Source organism: Coenobita brevimanus, chromosome 92 (genome assembly GCF_032717465.1).
Source record: "Coenobita brevimanus isolate Jiangsu-jjx chromosome 92, ASM3271746v2, whole genome shotgun sequence".
In the NCBI taxonomy this organism is placed as follows: domain Eukaryota; kingdom Metazoa; phylum Arthropoda; class Malacostraca; order Decapoda; family Coenobitidae; genus Coenobita; species Coenobita brevimanus.
This window is the reverse complement of record NC_137045.1, coordinates 23,314,036-23,335,068: the sequence shown is the minus strand read 5'-3', so window position 1 is coordinate 23,335,068 and position 21,033 is coordinate 23,314,036. Positions and strand designations below refer to the sequence as shown.

General features: G+C 41.7%; 1 protein-coding gene across 1 annotated transcript in view; it reads left to right on the top strand.

Moving 5' to 3' along the window:
- Positions 1 to 21,033, top strand: part of LOC145412164 (uncharacterized) — a 446,682-nt gene that overhangs the window by 187,296 nt on the left and 238,353 nt on the right. Inside the window, exons 9-10 of the mRNA XM_080282099.1 lie at positions 9,795 to 10,476; positions 13,823 to 14,010. Coding sequence (XP_080138225.1) covers positions 9,795 to 10,476; positions 13,823 to 14,010 — 870 coding nt within the window. The remainder of the gene's footprint in view (positions 1 to 9,794; positions 10,477 to 13,822; positions 14,011 to 21,033) is intronic.

The following is a 21,033-nucleotide window of genomic DNA, read 5'->3' as shown; positions in this document are numbered from 1 at the left end:
TCACTTGGAGAGATAGGCTGACAAATGAGGATATAAAGGAGTGTTGTGGTGTGGATGTGGATGTGATAGGAAGCATTAGGAGAAATACACTGAGGTGGTTTAGCCATGTGGAGAGGATGGAGGGTGAAAGACTGACGAAGAGAGTGTATGTGAGTGAGGTGGAGGGGGGAGAGGGAGGGGGAGGCCGAGGATGAGATGGAGGGATGGGGTGAAGAGGTATATGAGAGAGGGAGGTGTAAGTTGGGAGGAGGGCAGTGAAATGGCGGGGGACAGGGCGACATGGAGGCGATTTGTTTGTGGCCACCCCGAACGGGATTTAGGCGTCTGGCAGTAGATAGATAGATTGACTTGCGAAGGTACTGTAAGATCCTGGAAGCTTGTGGGTAGTTAGAATCGGTTGGTTAGGTAGAAAACTGCACTGGGACCACACATTTTCGGCCAATGATGAGTATACCTTTATTCAATGGAATTATTCATCTTGCTTTTCACACACACACACACACACACACACACACACACAGACACACACACACACACACACACACACACACACACACACACACACACACACACACACACACACACACACACACACACACACACACACACACACCTTCAGGATTGCATATGACATAGCTAACAGTAGTGCTAGTTACAAAAAGAACCAATACTACGAAAAGGGCAACTACCATGACCTTAAGAAATACTTATTAGAAGTAGATTGGGAAAAAGAGCTTGAAAGACAAGATTTACATGTTCCATCCATCCATCCATCATCCAGTACTACGTTGCCCCATGAGGACCGTAGGAGCTCGGGGCTGGGTGAGTTGGTCTTGACATTTAAGATAAGACTGACCAGCCTCACTCATCCCTGAGTGGCATTACTTGAGCAATAACTCCAACCGTCCCTTGGATATAAACCTTCACCAGGTCAATCCGATTGGAGCGCCTTAACAACCCACTAAACCACCAGGTGCCTTAATTTGGTTATATGATTACCATCCAGTGTGGTAAATGGTTTCCTGGTGTACGGGAAACCATTTGGCTTGTCACTCAGTGTAGAGTCACCCATAGGCAGAAGGAACAGGAAAGAATGGAGGAAAGAATAACAAAAGAGGGAGTGTAAAGTCACCCGTAGGCAGAAGGACGAGGAAAGAATGAAGGAAAGAAAGACAGAAGAGGAAGGAAGGAGAGGATGGAGGAGAGGAAAGGGCAGACACCCGAGAGTAGCACCACATCGAGTGAGTGGATGGTGAGCACCCCCACCTACCACAAGATTTAATAGTTATATATGGAAAATCCTGTGAACTGTATGAAATAGGAGTCCAAAATTACATCCCATAGCACAAAGAAGCAGAAATGAAAATAAAGAAATGGTTTAATACTGAATGTAAAAGTTCAAAAGAAAAAAGAGATTTGCTGTGGAATATATACAGAAGACACAGAAGTGAGAAGGCATATAACAACTAAATACAGGCAAGAAATGATTACACAGGGATAAGGAGAGAAGCTCGAAGACAGTTTGAGGAAGACGTTATAAAGAAGTGAGCAACCTAAGCTATTTTACAGTTACATCCGAAGCAAAGCCAAAATTAAAGATAAAATATAGTCCATTATGGATGAGGGGATCATCTGTACACAAGAGAAAGGTATTTGTGAAGCACTGAATAAAAATTTCCAATCAGTTTTTACAGAAGAAAATAATTTTGAAAGAGATGTTATGGAGCATGCATGCCCACACATGTTACCAGATATACAAATATCAGAAAAAGAAGTACAGGAAGAGTTAAGTAAATTAGACAAAGAAAAAGCCTGTGGTCCTGACAAAATTTCAGGTTGAATGCTACATGAATGTGCAGAAGAGTTAAGCAGAGCATTATATTTAGTATTCAAGGAATCCTTAGGTCAATGTAAACTACCTTATATTTGGAAGAAAACAAACATTGTTTCCCCATTCAAGAAAGAGAAGAGACTGAATCCACTCAACTACAGACCAGTATCACTGACCAGTGTTGTAAGATATATATGTATTTTTTTTCAATGTCTCTGACTCTGGGCAAAGGTTTCAAGGCCTGTTTCTTGGGGGCAGTGGCTATCCCAAGGCCCAGTAGTCCTCCTGCACCTCCACATGTCACCATTTAGGCGCTAATACCCACTGTCCATACTGGATACGTGTTAGGGCTGTCTCATACAGGACTGGTGTATCGGTATTAACGGGGATACTTTTACAGGATGTCGGCGGGTCTTCTGGTAGATCAGTAAAGTTTGCGTTATGAAATTCAAATCCTTGAAATGTTCCTTGCCCCAGCCGGGATTCGAACCTGAGTCCTTTAGGACTGCAGGCCGCCTCTGTGCCGATTCAGCCACTGCCTCACCCTAGAAAAGCTGATAAGAAAAGTTTGGGTAAACTGTCTAGAAGAACACAGTATGATAACAGAAAGGCAGTTTGGTTTTAGAAAGGGAAAATCATGTGTTACTAATCTATTAAGATACTATGATAGAGTTACAGAAACATTACAGAAAAGAGAAGGATGGGTGGACAGTATCTACAGTAATCCCTCCACTGTCCAGTGTATTAGAGCCAAAGGCATGTCCGGAAAGTGGTCCCGTCCAGAAAGTGGACTCCTGCCTGCTGGATTGGTACTTATGGACCCTAACCCAGCCAAACTTTGAAAGCCACCTAAATAACTTCCTACCTGACATGCATAGCACCTATTTAAACCTATTTAACCCCTTGGGTACGCAAATTTCCAGCCTCGACTACCCCCAGGATGCAAAAACAGGCCTATTTTCCGACTATGTCAAAGGTTGAACGTTTTATGCCCGATTTATAGAGCTTGAATTTACACACCTGAAAATGCAAGCCCCACCCTCCTAGACCCAATAGTTACCAAGCTATGGCCTGTCTAAATTTATAATAGCTACCCATCATGGCCCCAGCGAGAAAGAAAATATGCCGCTCGCACCTGTTTTCTTCACAAAAATACGAACAAAAATCACCAAAATCAATTTTTTTTGGTGTGTATAGATGTTATAAACCATTGTAATGTGCTTAGAAAAAAATAAAATGGCGACAACCCCCCCCCCCATAAGTATGATAAATAGTATAAATTACCCTCCCCTCCCCTCCCCTCCCCTCCCCTCCCCTCCCCTCCCCTGCTGAGCTGTGAAATGTAGCTAGGGAAAATGGTTATGAACCCCCAATAAAAATATGATAAATAGTAAAAATTATCCTCCCCTCCTATCCCCTCCCCATACCTTTGGTCCCCTCCCTCCCCTTCCCTTACCTCCCCTCGTCTCTCCTCCCCTTTCCTCGCCTCCTCTCTCCTCCCTTTCCCTCCCCTCCCCCCTCCCATCTGGGTACTTACAACAAGTCCCTGGCTCCTGGACTGGTACTTATGGACCCTAACCTAGTCTCACTCAGAAAAACACCTCCCTACTGCAGATGCATAGCACTTAAGACCCTGTTCATACCAATAAGGGACATAAATGAGTGAAGTGAGGTTTTTGGGGTAAGTGTGGACAATACAGTTCAGTATGAAACATTCTGGGTACTTACAACAAGTCCCTGGCCATCTCAATGAATAACCCGCCTCCTCTCAGACTCTGACAGTAAAAAGTAGTACCTGAAGCACCTGCAGTACACTGTACATGAAGTCTTGCACTGAACTTAGTCATTTGCACTCATATTTCCATTTTCTTAACGCATCACTGCATCCGCATGAGATTCTTAGAGGTGGCTGTCGGAAATATCGTTCTAGCGAAATTCCAGCCAATTTTTTAACTTTATTCCAAAAAGGGGATAACTTTTGAATTTATGATTATGGCAATTTATTACATAACAAACAGTTGTATAATGAGACCAGACTATATTGTACAGTACCTGCATAGATAGTTGTAGACTACTCCACTCCTGCGCTTCTTATATTGTGTAGACTGAGTTAACTGTCATTCATTGTCACTGTCAGATGGGAAAAACCCCCACCAGCATTGGTAACTGTACTGTACAGGCTGTCCTCATTATAACGATGAGATGCATTTGCGAAAACCCATCATTGAGCCAAGGTATCGTTAAATGGAGGCATTATAACATAGAAAGTATAGGGATGTGGTTGGGAGCCTTGGGATCTCCCTCCCACCCAAGTTCAAAATCCACCAAGATGACACCAAAAATAAGAGTCTAGCTCACCTAAACTCCCAGATAGCTTTAAAATAAGCTAAACTAAGGCTAAAAGCAGTTTATAACTCACCTTAACCCAAAAAGATCTGAAAATCATGAAAAATAAGTCTGGAAAAAATCAAACTTAGTAAACTGTACCAAAAAATGACAGTGTTTACCCCACCTATGGCTTAAGGGGAGTGGATGCCAGCAGGGACCAATTTTCAGCTGACAAAGGCATTTTGCGAAAGTTACTTCATAAAATAGCTCCGAGTATCACTCATTCTCTGTAAAAATTTGACAGCCGTATGACAATTCTTTCCCCTTCAAAAAAATTATTTTGTAATTCCAATTTTGAGGTCACTTCCCTGCAGAAATCTCCATTTTCTATGCAATATATAATATGATCACTTTTTTTTTTTTTTTTTTTTTTTTTTTTTTTTTTTTTCCCCCTACAAAAATTATGTCATACGTCTGGCAATGGGAGTGTGAGTGTGTGGAGGGTGGCAGTGAGGTGGGAAAATGCCAGAGATGATATGACACTGGGAGAGGTGAGACGTGCCAGCCTTGGTCTCAACCTCTTCTCAGTCTGTGCTAATTTTGGCCATTTCTCATTGTTTTTGCACACTCTTGAAGATGGGGCAGCCATCTAAGAAGCTACTGCAATGTCAGAAAGCGGCAGAGAAGAATTTGACGCCATTTCGAGGGGAGAAAAACGTGTTGGAAGCAGCAGGTCACCACCTCCCCTTTCACCTCCCCCCCCCCTCACCTGACAACCCCCAACCTTCTATGTCTTTTTTCCCAACATTGTCTTCTCCAACACCCTCTGCTTCTTCATAACCATCCCTAATCCTAACTCACAAAATGAAAAAAAAGTACCTAGGTTGTTTCTAATCGTACAGACACTGCAAGTCAGTAGAAAATTAGTGATATCTCGGAACTAAACTTATTGCCCTTTGGAGTCATGTAACCTCATTAGTTTTGAACATAAGACAAAAAGCAAAATACCTACAAAAAGAGGAATGAATGGGGAACATTTTGTGCATATATTTTTTCCAGGTGCTTGAGGATGCAAAAGTGGATATATGTGGATTGACTGAAACTAAATGGAAAGGTGAAAGGATGAGAGAATGGGAATACGGTGTAGGTATATGTGCGGGAGTCAGTGAGAATGAGAGGGCAAGAGAGGGAGTATGTCTGATGATAAGCAAGAAGTGGAAGGAGAATATAAGAGAGTATGGAACAGTGGGTGCAAGGATTGTATGGGTGAGGATGAAAGTAGGTATACAAGCATGGGCGATTGTATGTGTGTATGCTCCAGCAGAGGATCGAGTGGCAAGAGTGAAAGATGAGTTTTGGACGAGAGTAGAAGCATGTATGGACAAGTTTGAGAGGAGCGAGAGAGTGCTGTTGATTGGAGACATGAATGGCAAAGTCGGGAATGTACGAGTGGATGGAGTGGTTGGTCAGTGGGGTGTGCCAGAGGAAGTAGATGGAAATGGTAGTGCTTTGGTGGACGTCTGTGCTGGTAAGGGGTTGGCAATAGCCAACACCTACTTTCGTCATAAGATGATCCACCGGTATACATGGAGAGTAATGAGGAGGATGGATGGTGAACTTGTTGAACGAAAGGCAATGATAGACTACGTGTGTGTGGATGAGCGAATGAAAAGACAAGTGTTGGATGCAAGGGTGTGGAGAGGGTGGGGGAATGGAGTCTCGGACCATCACTTAGTGATGGCCAAGGTAGAGCTGCAAAGAAAGTGGTTGAGGAGGCGAAGGGGAAGACAGGAGGAAACAGCTCCTGTGAGAAGAGTGGAGAAATTGCAAGATAGTGAGAAGAGGACAGAGTATAAGAGCATAGTGGAAGAAAGATTGGGAAGGTATGAGCTAGAGCAGATGGAAGGGGTGGAAGACGTATGTAAGATATTCACGGAAGAGATAAGCGCAGCGTGTGAGGTGGTCTGTGGAGTGAGGAGGAGATGCAAGGGTGTGCAAGGGACAGCATGGTGGAATGATGAGGTGAAACGAGCTGTGGAACAAAAGAAGAAGGCATATGGTGAATGGTTGGCGAGTAGAGGTAGGGGAGAAGATGAGAGAGAGAAGAGAGAGGTATATGTGAGCAGGAGAAGGGAGGTTAAGAGACTGGTGAAGGAGAGTAAGAAGAAAGTGGATGAAGAGTTTGGGAGGAATCTGAGTGTGAAATGGAGGGAGAGTAAGAAATTGTTTTGGAAGGAGGTAAAGAAAGTAAGGCAGTGTGAAAGGGGAAATAGTAGGGGAGTGAAAGATAGGAATAATAGATTGTTGGTGGAGAAGAGAGAGAAATTGAGGAGATGGAAGGAGCACTTTGAGGATTTGTTGAATGTAGAGAGTGAGAGCAGTGTGAGTATAAGTGGTTGGGGAATGGCTGGGAGAAGAAGAGATGAGAGGAGGGAGGAAGAGATCAGTAGGTCGGAAGTAGTGGAAGCGATGAAGAAGATTAAGCTGGGAAAGGCCCCAGGAATTGATGGAGTGTGTGGTGAAATGCTTAGGTATGGGGGTGAGATTGTTGTGGAGTGGATATGGAAGTTGTGTAGATTGGCTTGGGAAGAGGGAAGGGTTCCAGAGGACTGGAAATCAGGTATAATTGTTCCTCTGTACAAAGGAAAAGGGGAGAGAGAAGTATGTGGTAACCATAGGGGTATTTGCCTTCTTAGTGTGACTGGTAAAATATATGGTAGAATAATCATTGATAGGGTTAGGCATATGACAGAGGAGCTAGTTGGAGAAGAACAAGGGGGATTTAGGAAGGGAAAAGGGTGTGTAGATCAGATATTTGTTCTAAGATGTTTAGTGGAGAAGTATCTAGAGAAGGGAAGGAAAGTGTACGCTGCCTTCATGGACTTGGAGAAAGCTTATGACAGAATAGATAGGAAAGGTATGTGGAAGGTATTAAGAATATATGGAGTGGAGGGGAAATTGTTGAGTGCTGTGAAGAGTATGTACGAGGGAGCTAGGGCTACGGTGCGAGTGGATGGTGAGCTGAGTGAGTTCTTTGATCTCAATGTGGGACTGAAACAGGGGTGTGTAATGTCTCCATGGCTGTTTAATATATATATGGATGGGGTCGTAAAGGAGGTACAAGGTAGGGCAGTGGATGTGGGGGTGGCCCTAATGAATGAGGGTGAGATTTGGAAGCTTCCGGTGTTGCTGTTTGCTGATGATACAGTATTGTTGAGTGAAGACGAATGGGAGTTGCAAGGTTTGGTGAATGAATTTGGGACAGTGTGTAGGAGGAGGAAGCTGAAAGTTAATGTAAACAAAAGTAAAGTTATGGTGTTTGAGAGGAATGAAGTCACAGAGTGTGCAGTGAGGTTGGATGGTGAGGATATGGAGAATGTGAGTGCATTCAAGTACTTGGGTAGTGTGATGAGTAAGGATGGAACTTTGGGGGATGAAGTACGTGAAAGGGTACAGCAGGGAAGGAAGGTTGTTGGCACACTGAAAGCAGTGATGAGAAATAGGGAGGTGAGTATGGAAGTTAAGAAGTCTCTGCATGATGGTATTGTGATCCCTACCCTGACGTATGGAAGCGAGGCGTGGACCTTGCAAGAGGGGAACAAGTCAAGAGTGAGAGCAGTGGAAATGAGTTACTTGAGAGGAGCATGTGGAGTGACATGGAGGGACAGGTTGACGAATGAAGAAGTGAAGGAACGTTGTGGGGTAGATGTGGATGTGGTTGAAAAGATTAGGAGAAATACACTGAGGTGGTTTGGACATGTGGAGAGGATGGAGAGTGAAAGACTGACTAAGAGGGTGTATGTGGGTGAGGTGGAGGGTGGGAGAGGGAGGGGTAGACCGAGGATGAGGTGGAGGGATGGAGTTGAGAGGTATATGAGGGAGGGGGGGGTGAGTTGGGGGGAGGGGAGTCAAATGGTGGGTGACAGAGTGACTTGGAGGCGTTTTGTCTGCGGCCACCCTTTGCGGGATTAGGGCGTCGGGCTATAGATAGATAGATAGATAGATAGATAGATCAACAAACATGACTCTAATATTTTGAACATGGCAAAAGGGGGTGAAATTTGGGATTAATACATATTCATTTTGGGAATATTTTTGTTCAGCAGTGGTGAAGAATATTAAAAAACTTTTAAGGCAATTTATTAATGAGTTTTTTTTTAGTAAAACTACCAAATATCACAGAGATTAGATGAGCACACTTCCCCTGGTTTCCCATTTCTCCCTCCTCTTTTTTTTTATACATCTTATGCATATACTGTATTATTTTTTTTCTGTAAAAACTAATCGACCAAATTTACTCAAACTTCAGGATGTTATTGCTCATATAAAGTAACAAAAGATATAAAAAAATCAGACATATAAGAAAAACAAATGTACCTCTATAAGTAACAACCGTCCACTCTCCTTAAACACATTAATCTAAGTTTAAAAACAGATTATAAATCAACCTAAACACAGAATTTAAGTCTAAAACATCAAAATTGGTTCAGAACAGCCCATCAGAGAAACACTCCATTGGATAACCGAGGACTGGTCATCAACAGATGGGGAAGAGTGTTAATTTTTTTACATCGTTAGGGCAGGGTATCATATGGCAGTGGATTGTATAGTGGGGTATGACTGTCTTCTGATTCGTCCTGTGCATGGAAGTGATCTGGTAGGCCTGCATCATATGCTCCATGTAATGGATAGTATATGTCAAATTCAAAAAAAAGTCTGGTGAGCCCAAAGTTGTCTGGTAGGTCTGCGTGGGAAGACCGGTATGTATGATGGTTTGTCTGTGTTCATTAAATCCGATATCCCTTTTTACGGGGCACAATAAAGGGAGGGTTTACTGTATTACTTGTAAGAATGAATGTAGAGGCACCTGCTTGTTTTTGCCCTTCCTGAGGGAGCTCCATTTCCATCTCTCTATATTGCAGCAAGTGAGCCCACACGAACAAAGTATGGTGGTAACCAGTGAAGGCTCAGGATCCCCATGCTGAGTGAATGAAGCATGTGATGCGCACTTAGTTTATAGACATAAGCAGCCTTGAAAAAGAGTCACTTTAGTTTATAGACATAAGCAGCCTTGAAAAAGAGTCACTTTAGTTTATAGATATAAGCAGCCTTGGAAGAAAGTCACTTAGTTTATAGACATAAGCAGCCTTGAAAAAGAGTCACTTTAGTTTATAGACATAAGCAGCCTTGAAAGAAAGTCACTTTAGTTTATAGATATAAGCAGCCTTGGAAGAAAGTCACTTAGTTTATAGACATAACCAACCTTGGGAGAAGGTCACTTTGACTTATACAGCATCTTCATTGGAGATAAGAAACATTGCATATTCTCTGTAACTCTCATAGTTTGGGATTCTTCTTTCTGTCACGGTTCAAAACCCATGGATGGTGCCATATCTATGAACCCTCTAGCGAAGGATGTCTCTCCAATTCCCCCTTCCCTTCCCCTGGGATTCTGCATCCCTGATGTGTAAATGTTTTAGTAGGATATATGGTTAAGATGATGATGATGATGGAAGTCCATTTCATTTATGATTGGAAACAGGTATAGTATAAAGTTATGTAGATAATAGTAGATCAACACTAGTGGGGTGGATGCTGTTCTAGCTGCTTGATTAATTATCCTTATTATTTCCAGCCCAACCTCAGAGCAACAAAGTGGACCATCTGGGGGATCACAGACTTCATCCTTCACAAAGCAAGGCCATAATGAAAATGTTAAACCTAGTTTTTCATTTTCACTTCCATCTGGCAGTCCCTTTGCTGCTCTTCCAGCTCCCAATACAAGTAGCAGCAGCAGTTCTAGTAATCTGTTTGGTGGAGGAAAACTACCACCTTTACAATCTGCCAAACCCTCCTTACAGCCAGAAACATCATCAGGTGTTTCACAGTCAGGTGTGCAGACCTGTGGAGCTGGAGCCCAATCAGCAGATTCTCTTGGAAACACTGCTCTTCAGCATAATGAGACTGCAAATTTACAACAACCACAGGCTTCTGTTGGCCAAGGACTCAAATTTCCAACATTTCAGCTTCCTCAGGCCAATACTGCTACAGGAAGTATAAGTCAAGGGAAGCCTGCCTTGAATCCAGTTAATTCTCAAGCATTCAAACCCACAGCTGTGAAACTTGGTGGTACTTGTAATTCAAAGCCAGCAAGTAGCCAAACAAGTAGTAAGGCACAGAGTCCAGCACCAGCTCCCAGACCACTGTCTTCATTAAGTAACACTGATGCAACTTTACTAGCCACTATTACATCTGCAACCTCTCAGTTTGAGGAGGAACTGAAGAATCACTTGAACTTAAGTGGACTTCGTAATAAGGTATAGTATTTGAGTTTGTACTGACTATAGTCATGCCTTGCTGTACTGAGGTTGCTTCAAGTGAATTCCCATCGCTTAATGATTTATTGTATAACAAGATCAATATACAGTAAAACCTTGATTTAACGGCACCCTAGGGGACCCTGAGCATGCCGAAAAAAATGAAATTCCGTTAGATTGGGGCTTACACCCATCGATACCCCCAGAACTCACACTAACACATTTTAACACATTTTTAAGCATATAAACATGTGCAGACATACAAAATCAATAAAAAAAAAAAATCATATTTAGAACAAAAGAAAGCAGGTAGGTGTGGTGTTGTAGTAAAGAACTGTACAGTAATCCAGGCAGGTACAGTACAGTATAATTGAGTCTTCATATGACACGAGATAGGTTATGCAGAACCTCGTGCAAAATCGATTTCACGCTAAAACGTGACATATATTTACATGTAAAAATGGGGGTTACATTCTAGGAGCCTCATATTTTTCGTTAAAAATGTATTTAAAAATAGATTACCAGAAATACGTCTTTAACACCGAAGACAGTGTGTTTACATACGACCTCACCGACTGGACACATCAGTGCATAGCTACTGCAGTCTAACCAAACTTAACCGATTAGTTTTGCCCCCTAATACTCCCTATAAAAATTTTAATCACCAAGGATTGCCACTAAGCCACTTGAAAGTCCTCATGAGAAATCGAGCAGGAACTTGACCTAAACAGCATGTGAATAATGGCCGGCCAGCATCATGCATAGTTCGTTACGAATCACTTTCGGTACAGTACTAATAAAAAAAAATGCAGTGTGAAACTTTTTGAAAGTCGTTAGTCATCAACAATAAAGGAAAATAGAAACTCTAAAGAAGTTGTCAGCGTGGAGTGACTGCGTATCCACTTCTCAGATACACACGAATGCAGAAATCGTGAAAAATAAACAAGTCAGCCAAGCAGTATAATTTGCATGACAGTATAATTCATAAGAACTGAACTCACATAATTAGCTTGCCTAACTGTTTCTGTCAACACGTATCGTAAGATCCGAAATTACTTGACCAAAGATCGTCAATTTTTACAAAAAGATCGAGCACAAAGACTTTTTTCTTCTTTTTTTCACACTCGTTGCACTAAAGGCAAATACTTGAATTTTACTGCTTCATCATTAACTTTTTTTTTCCAACAAAGAAAACTATCCACATCGTAAACATCCCGACTCATTTTATCTGTCTGATCATTTGCATTTAAGCTGCAACGCTTCACGCCACTTCGTCCAACAATTTTTCATTTTCATTTAGAATAAATGCTTGTGTTCATAGCACTTTCAGGGTGCTTAGGCATAACTAAAGTTAGTTTGGAACCACGTGCTCAGTTCTGTGACGAAATGAGGAGCAAGGAAATAAGCAAAATAATAAACTTCTCATCACAGCAACCATTCACACAACACTAAGTAATAGTTGGCAGGTTGGAGTAGAATAGATGGCACAACGTAAATAAGTTCACTGAGTTATGAAGTCTGTAACACTATACAGTAGTAGGACAAATCTAAACTTGCGGCTTGGGTGGGGCACGAAGCTCTGTACAGTGTTGCCACGTTTTCCGTAGCGCGATGCCATCCCCCTCTCTCTCTCTCTCTCTCTCTCTCCTGGGGGAGATGCGCGTCACCCTGGGGAATTTTGTTTCTTTTATGAGTGACTTTCATTTCTTTATTTTTTTTATTATATCTAATTATATTTGAAAATATTTATTATTGTTTTGCATAAGTTGCCAGATGACCTCGCTGGTGCGGCACCACGATTTTTCATTCAGTCACTCTCTCCCTTCTTCCTTCCCTCCCTTCCTCTATCCCTCAACACCTCCTCTGGCCTGCCTTCTCCCCCCCCCCTTCTCTCTCTCTCTCTCTCTCTCTCTCTCTCATCTATGGTGTTTTAGGATACATTTTGGTTATTTTCTTTATCATTATATTGTTCATATTGTAAATTTGACTTTATTTCCTCACCATCAAGGAGGTAAGGACACAAAGGAATGTTACACAAGGCTGGGTTAGTCTGGGTCCGTGTGAGTGTTGCCGCTCACGAGTGTTTAATGTATTATTTTTTCTTTTACTAAGAAATTGGCATATTTTTACTTATATTCCTGCACATTATCTTATAATCACAATTGTGACATTATTACCCACCCCAGAAATACGGTAAAAGCCAATAAAAGTGACTACTTTTTTTTTTAGCAACACTGTAAAATATTTATGCCACGTTTCTGTATTGCCATATAAATATTTCATGCATAATAAGTTTACTGTTCTTTCATATATTATAATACACACGTTAACATTGTATTCGTATGTGTTTATCGTATTTGTGATGCCTTTTACATATATATCAGCCGTTTCACATCGCGGGTTTGGGAAACATAGCACCACTGTACAGAGGGTTGTTCCCCACCCTAGCTGCAAGTTTAGAGTTGTCCTACCATAGTTCTTAAATCTAACCTTATATGCTAATTTTTTTCACTTTGGGGTCAGGCTAGGCGGAAGGAAGACTGGATGAGCATAAACGTACCCAGTTGGAGGGAAACTGCAAACAGATGATCGAGATGCATGCGGCGCCCACCACATTTGAATTTCTTTCTAATTTTTACCCATTTTTTGGGAATTTTTAAAATTTTGTTGCAAAAATATTCCTAGGGAGATTTGTGCCGTTAGTTTGGGGTTGCCGTTAGAATGAATGCCATTAAATCGAGGTTTTACTGTAACATGGTTTCAGTGGGGACAGGGAGGGGTCCTATGGCCTTGTAAACTTTATTTATTTATTTATTTATTTAAAAAAAAAAAATCAGGCTTGTCCTCGGCGCCCTCAGTAGTACTACCTTTTCCATCAGGAGTAGCATCCTTGCCAGACAGTATCCAAGTCGCAAGTTTCAGTATTTCACACACAAAAAGTTATGGTCTTTCACTCACAAAATGGAAGGAAAGGGAGACGATCACAGTGAATGTAAACACCGGGCAGTCATCTTGGCACAAACAGCTAATTAGGAAACATCATTCTAGTGAATTTGTGATTATTTTACCATTATTATAACAAAACTGGGTACAACTTGTAGTTCCTTATTCTTATGATTTATCACATAATGAACAAATATAAAGCAAGGTGTGACTGTACTTAGGTCACCAAATAGTGTGTATGTTAGCTGACTAGAATTATTGATCATTACAATTTGTTTTGAGTCAACAGTGAAGTAAAAGACAGCCACAGTCACAGAATATCATTGGAAATATGAATGTTGTTACTGTCTGATGTAATTAAGAGTATCATGTATTGTAAAAATAATTATTTTTTATATGACAGATTGGGAGCAAAGAAGAAATGGAAGAAGTGCGTGTTAATGTGAGCAAAGTTTGTGAATGGACAGGCCTAATGGAGGGCACCACCTCTGAGCTAAAGGGAGAAGTGACACAGCTCCATTCTGAGATCTTGGAGGGCTACACACTGGCAGAGGAAGCCAACGTACACATGAATAAGAACAAGAACCCACGGTAAGTACCCCAGCATTACATTTCATTCCTGTGGTACATATGTAATATGTGGGACTTCTTGAGTGATGACTGTGTCATCTACTGTTCTGTCTACTTAAGGTTTCTTGTAGTCACATCTGTCAAGTCTCATGTGAATTGTTTGTAGGCAGGCTGTTGGGATTCATTGTTATTGTGCTGTATTGATAATAGATTTACTGGTATACAAAAGTTATCAGCATTAGGACGTTAGAGCTTTTGAAGAACTTGATGGCAGAAGTTTGTTGATTATGTAGCCCATCTGTAAAAGTACTGAAATGAGGTGCAGTAAATAGAGTGCATCCTCCTCCTCCTCCTCCTCACCACCCTTAAACATCCACTCTGTGCATTGCACATCCACACTGTGCACTGTGCAGCCCCCTTTTATTGAAGACACCCGTCATATATATTTTTCAATCTCCCCAGTGCAAAGAAAGCAATATAAGCACAGATTAGGATCTGCACATATAACCCTGAGTTAATGGTCACTACCCTCACTTTCGACCTGTGATGGGCTGTGGATCACTGAGGGTCCCTGTTAGTCAAGTGACCACCATCGGGATTTTTTTAATGTACCAGGGGTCACTGCTTCAGGAGGAAACTTGTGTACTTGTCCCACAGGGGAGAGTTCCTTGTCTCAGTGGAGTGAACGGAGCTAGGGCCTGATTGACTGCTGCCGACCTCAAAAGCTCCAGGCAAGGCTGCCGCACCACCCCTAAACGTCCACACTGTACAGTGTGTAGTTTCCACGTTATGTCCACAGACTTCCCATAGACTCAATGTAGCAGTTTATAATGTCATGCCATAACTATTAGTTTATTTGATTACTTTCTCTTTCAGGTTACTCAGTCGGGTAGCTTATAGACAAAGTATTATAGAATGTGACTTTTCCTTTCCAGTTTTTCCTATGAATTTCTATGTCAGTTTTTCCATGCTGCATGGTGGTTTTCTCACTTTTTCCTGGAGGGTTTGGTGGGGGGAGCCTTCTTGCTTTACTATCCTTTTCCTTCAGCATGTAGAGTTAGATCTAGTAGTCATAGTTTTCTCTGTAACAAGTAGCCTCGAAAGGACCATAAGGTCTGTTGCTATTTGCTTTCCTATGTAATCCTCCTCCTCCTCCTCCTCCTTAAACATCCACTCTGTGCATTGCACATCCACACAGTGCACTGTGCAGCCCCCTTTTATGTAAGACATGCATCGTATATTTTTCAATCTCCCCAATGCAAAGAAAGCAATATAAGCACAGATTAAGATCTGCACATATAACCCTGAGTTAATGGTCACTGCTCTCACTTTCGACCTGTGATGGGCTGTGGATCACTGAGGGTCCCTGTTAGTCAAGTGACCACCATCGGGATTTTTTTAATGTACCAGGGGTCACTGCTTCAGGAGGAAACTTGTGTACTTGTCCCACAGGGGAGAGTTCCTTGTCTCAGTGGAGTGAACAGAGCTAGGGCCTGATTGACTGCTGCCTACCTCAAAAGCGCCAGGCAGGGGTGCCGCACCACCCCTAAACATCCACACTGTGCAGTGTGTAGTTTCCACGTTATGTCCACAGACTTCCCATAAACTCAATGTACCAGTTTATAATGTCATGCCGTAACTATTAGTTTATTTTATTACTTTCTCTTTCAGATTACTCAGTCAGGTAGCTTATAGACAAAGTATTATAGAATGTGATTTCCTTTCCAGTTTTTCCTATGAAATTTCCATGTCAGTTTTTCCATGCTGCATGGTGGTTTTTCTCACTTTTTCCTGGAGGGTTTGGTGGTGGGGGGAGCCTTCTTGCTTTACTATCCTTATCCTTCAGCATGTAGGGTTAGATCTTGTAGTCATAGTGTTCTCTGTAACAAGCAGCCTCAAAAGGACCATGGGGTCTGCTGCTGTTTGCTTACTCCTTCTCCTCCTCCTCCTCCTCCTCCTCCTCCTCCTCCTCCTCACATCATTGTCGTCTTTGTTGTCGTCGTCATTGTCGTCATCTGGACCTCTTTTCCCACCCTAGGGCAGGGTGAGGAGTAGCAATGTCCAGACAGCCCAAGTTTGCTGAATCCAATGGGCTACACTTCAATTCACTCATCGTTCAAGCCCTGGGAATCCTGGCTCTATCTAATACACCAAAACCTTTCACCACATTCTGTGGCTTCTCATAAACATATCTGATGGAATCAATCTGAGTGCTGTCATGTTTAAAAAGGGTGCCAAATCCCTGATCATGCACTTCGTCTCTCAGCGTTCTTCCAGCCAGCTCGATATCTTGTCAGTCTCCTAGCCTCACTGAGTTCCATACCTCTCTTCCTCCCACACTCATCCACCATATCTCTCCACCTTCTCCTTGGCCTGCCTAACCTCCTCCCCCCTTCAGATTCATTCAGATATACCTTTTTCACCACTATTGTTATCCATTCTCTGCACATGACCATTCCATCTCAGTACACTCTCTTCAATTCTGGTGGCTGCAGACTTCCTCACTCCGCGTCTTTCAAGAATCACATGATTTTGTATCCTATCCACTCTCTGTACTCCACATACATTCCTCAGCAGTCCCATCTCCATTGCTTTCACTCCTGATGTTTCATTTTCATGCCACACCATAGTCTGACATGTATATGTTAAAGTTGGCACTAACATTCCTTCATGTAAGCCTCGTGCAGCTGCAATACTCAAGCCTCCGTTTCTTATCAAGGCCTCCATAGCACTAGCTATTTTCCTTCCTTGTGGCACTTTACCTTCCAAGTCTTTTGCACATTTTTCTCTCTTTTCTTTCACTGTACCCAGATATTTGAATTCTCTCACCAATTCCAGTATCTCTCCATTCACTGTAACATTGCACTGGTAGTCACCTTCTCTCTCGATTATCATCACTTTACTCTTTTCTACATTTACTCACAAGGCATGATGCTCACAGACATCAGCAAAACTCTGCACTAGTCTACCAAGTTCTTGTGCGGTATTTGCAAGTAGTACTGCATCATCAACATACAACAAATCTGAGATATTCCATCCATCACCATTCATTACCAGCGCCATCCCCTCCTCCATTACTCGTGTTTTTACTTCTTTCATCACCTCATCCATATACAGTCAAAGTCCCATTATTCGGCATGTATGGGACTGGGATGATGCCGAGAAATTGGATTTGTCGAATAATCAAAAACTTACCCACTCAGTACCTTAAATATATTGGTGAACACTGTCATCACCACTTATGGTATTACAACTGTGTTTGGAGAGAGTACTGTATACTTTACAATACTGCAATGAATACAGTACTATACCTGAATCTGAAATATATATATACTGTATATAAATTAGTGAACATATACAAGTGTAATGACACAGTAGGCCTACAAGTCAGATAAACTCCTGGATGGCCAAAATGATACGGAATATTACCTACCAGCTCAGTACATCACTTGTATTGGGGAACTCATCACTACTTATATTATTACAAATATATTTGGAGTGAGTACTGTATACAGTACTTTTTCCAAACACAAAATAAAATAGTCGGTAAATTGCATAAAATAAAGTGAAGGAACATTAATTGGTAAGGTCTTTCTGATGAAAGTTAAACGTACATTTAGCATTCATTCTTTTGTTCGTTTTTTTGTTTACATGTGAAAGGGAGAGTATTGATGGAAACAGTAATGTATTCCATCAACCCCTTAATAACGTCCTTTACAGTACCAATGTCAGTGACGTCGAGTTAGTGAGCAATGAAAAAACTGTGAACAATTATGGGAATGGAACGAAGGTCACTGGTATGTTTACATGACTGTACGCTACGATTCCAAGCAGTCAGGGGGTCGGTTAATCTCAGATGTTTTTGCCCATTTGGTAAATGCACCATAACATTGTAATTTCTCCCCTGAATCGTAGCGAATCATAGCATGGGTTTAGGAAGTTAAATAACACAATGTTAGGTGCGCCAGACGATTATCTTCACATCGTTAAGAAAATGGAAGAAATTTAATCCCTCTCTAAGTACCAGGTACGTAAAGTAAGTTTCTTCCATTCTTCTGAAATCAATTTATTTTTTTTAAAGATGTGAAGATAATCATCTGGCTCACCTAGCAATGTGTTATTTAGCTTCCTAAACTCATGCTATGATTCGCTATGAGTCATGGAAAGATTGATAAAGTTACGGTGTATTTACCAAATGGGCGAAAGCATCTGAGATTAACTGACCGCCTAACTGCTTGGAATCGTAGCGTAGTCATGTAAACATACCAGTGACCTTCATTCCCTCCCCATAATTGTTCAGTTTTCTTTATAGCTCACACTAACTCGACATCACTGACATCGGTACTGTAAAGGGTTTTTCAGTGCCGGAGGTTATTAAGGGTTAATGGGATATATTACTGTTTGCATCAGCACTCTCTCTTTCACATTAAACAAAAGCAGACAAAAGAATGAGCGCTAAATGTACGATTAACTTTCATCAGAGAGACCTTAGCAATTCATATTCCTCCAGTTTATTTTTAAGTTTATTTTAGGTTTGGTTAAATTATTAGGTACAGTTAAACTCAGTTAGGTTAGGTTTAGTTAAACAGGACAGTCCCTTCCACCATAATGCTGAGGAATAACAATACTAAAGCTGTCACAGCCTTACAGCAAATAACAACGGGGGAACTGAGTTAACAAAGGAACATTTATTTATGGGTAATGCATTACAGTATCAGTGGTTCATGGGCTACGCAATTACCGGTAAATGTCATTTTCAGGAAGGCGTCAAGAATGAAAGAATTTTAAGAATTAGCGAGGGGGCTTGGAACGTAACCCTCGCTAATTTGGTGGGGGCGGTTACTGTACTGTATGATACTGTGCAATATTGTAATCAATACAGTACTATACCTGAATCTGAAAAAAATATAGAAATTAGTGAACATAAAGAAGTGTAATGAAACATTAGGCCTACAAGTCACAGGTAACACTTCCTGGACCACCGAGATGATTCCAGACATCTGCCGAACAATCAGAGATTTTCGTAAATGGGACTATTTCTCAAAACTGCCGAAATGTCGGATCTACCGAATAATCAGCTGCCGAATAATAGGACTTTTACTGTATATATATATATTGAAGCAACGTTGGGTCTGGTTAGTACTTGGATGGGTGACCGCCTGGGAACACCAGATGCTGTTGGCATAACGTTCTCCCTACGTGTCAAGTGGGGTTGGTGGAGGAGTAGTGCCCCTCTCTGTAAAACAATTAACTCTAAGCCTTGGCCACCCCGTTTGGGATACATGGCATCTGGCAATGAATGAATGAATGAAACAACCATGGGGACATCACACAACCTTGTCGCACTCCTTCCCTGATTGTGAACCATTCACTTAGATGCCCATTTACCCATACACATGCTTCACTACCATCATAAAAAATCTTGATGGCACGTAACATTTTACTATCTACACCGTATGTGCACAAAACCTTCCATAATCCATCTCTTTCTATTTTGTTGTATGCTTTTTCCAGATCCATAAATGCCATAAACACCTAATAGTCCTTCTCACAAGCCTTCTCTACTATCTGTTTCACTGCAAATATTTGATCCACACATCTGCCACTCCTAAAGCCACCCTGTTCATCACTCACTAGGACTTCTGATATCTCTCTTATTTTCTCTGTAATAATTCTTCCTTATGCATTCCCTGCAACACTCAATAGACTTATGCCACAATAATTCTTGGACTCACTTCGTTCACCTTTATTTTTGTGCAGGGGCACAGTCACAGTCTTTTTCCTCTCAGTGATTGGAAATACTGTATGCTGATAATAAACCAACATCCTAACCTTCCACTGTCATTGAAAGTACAGATGCATTGTCATTATAAAGGAAGGATATAATCTGTAGTACCATTAAATACAGTTGGCATGGCAACAAGTGCTATTACTGTATGTAGCTGTACACTCTCCAGGTGCTCTTTGGGTGTATCTTCGTATCAAGCTCTTCACATAGACGGGAAAATTAAAGTATGAAATTTTATTATCAGCAGTATTTTTTAAATTAAGAATTCTTATAAGTGGGAATACTCTGACATAGAGTGAGAGTTGGTGTTATATTCATGGAAGTGATTTTTTTTAAATATCAGGAGCTCTGATAGCAAGGGGGTCCTGTACAGGATTTACTGTTGCAAGAGAGAGATAGTATCATGCAGTGGTACCAGTATAATTGGGGGGCGGAGCTGCCTGATTATATAACTGTCCCTTAACTTCCTCCTTGTCCTGTGTAAGATGGATAATGGACTGGTAGTAATGGGCAGATTTGGCCTGCAGTTCACTAGGTTCACATCCATATGCGCCTGGGATCACAACAGCTGTATCTCAAATCTGATGTATGCAGATGTTGCTGTGTTGCTGCTAAGAGTGAACAGGAGCTTTGCACACTGGAGAGTGGTGTAGAGTTTTGTGAATGTTTGTGAACAGTGTGTTTGGAAAATAAGTGTGATAAGGTGTAGGTTTGGGGAGAAAGAATAACTCAGTGTGATGTGCCACTGAATAGAGGTCAGCCGTAATTGGTGAGGGAATTTAACCCATGGCATCCGGCGTTTATTTACACCGACCCTCACGGCTGGATTAAGCATGTGGGAGGCCTGGGGCCTGCTTGGAAGGGAGGCCCCCTTTCCAACTCCCCCAATGGCATACACCACAGACTGGTAACCTAAATCCTAATATGTAAATAGGACACTTTTAGTTAGAAAATACTGAACAGGGACTATTCATCCAATGCTGTAATATGTAATGCATAAACACGAAATGAAATGAACACAAGTTGCTCTGGTGGGAGGCCCCCTCTTGGTGGGTGGCCCAGGGCCCGGGCCCCTTGGGCCCCCCCCTTAATCCAGCGGTGCCGACCCTTCCCCCGGCCGAGGATTTCTGGAAAGTCATCGCTTTTTAAATCATAATATCTCAGCTAAGTCTTAGCGAAAAATAAAAAAAACTGTCTTATTACTCATCAATCCTTTGACTTCAAGCCGATGGCCTCAGATTGTCCTGTTGGTGTGT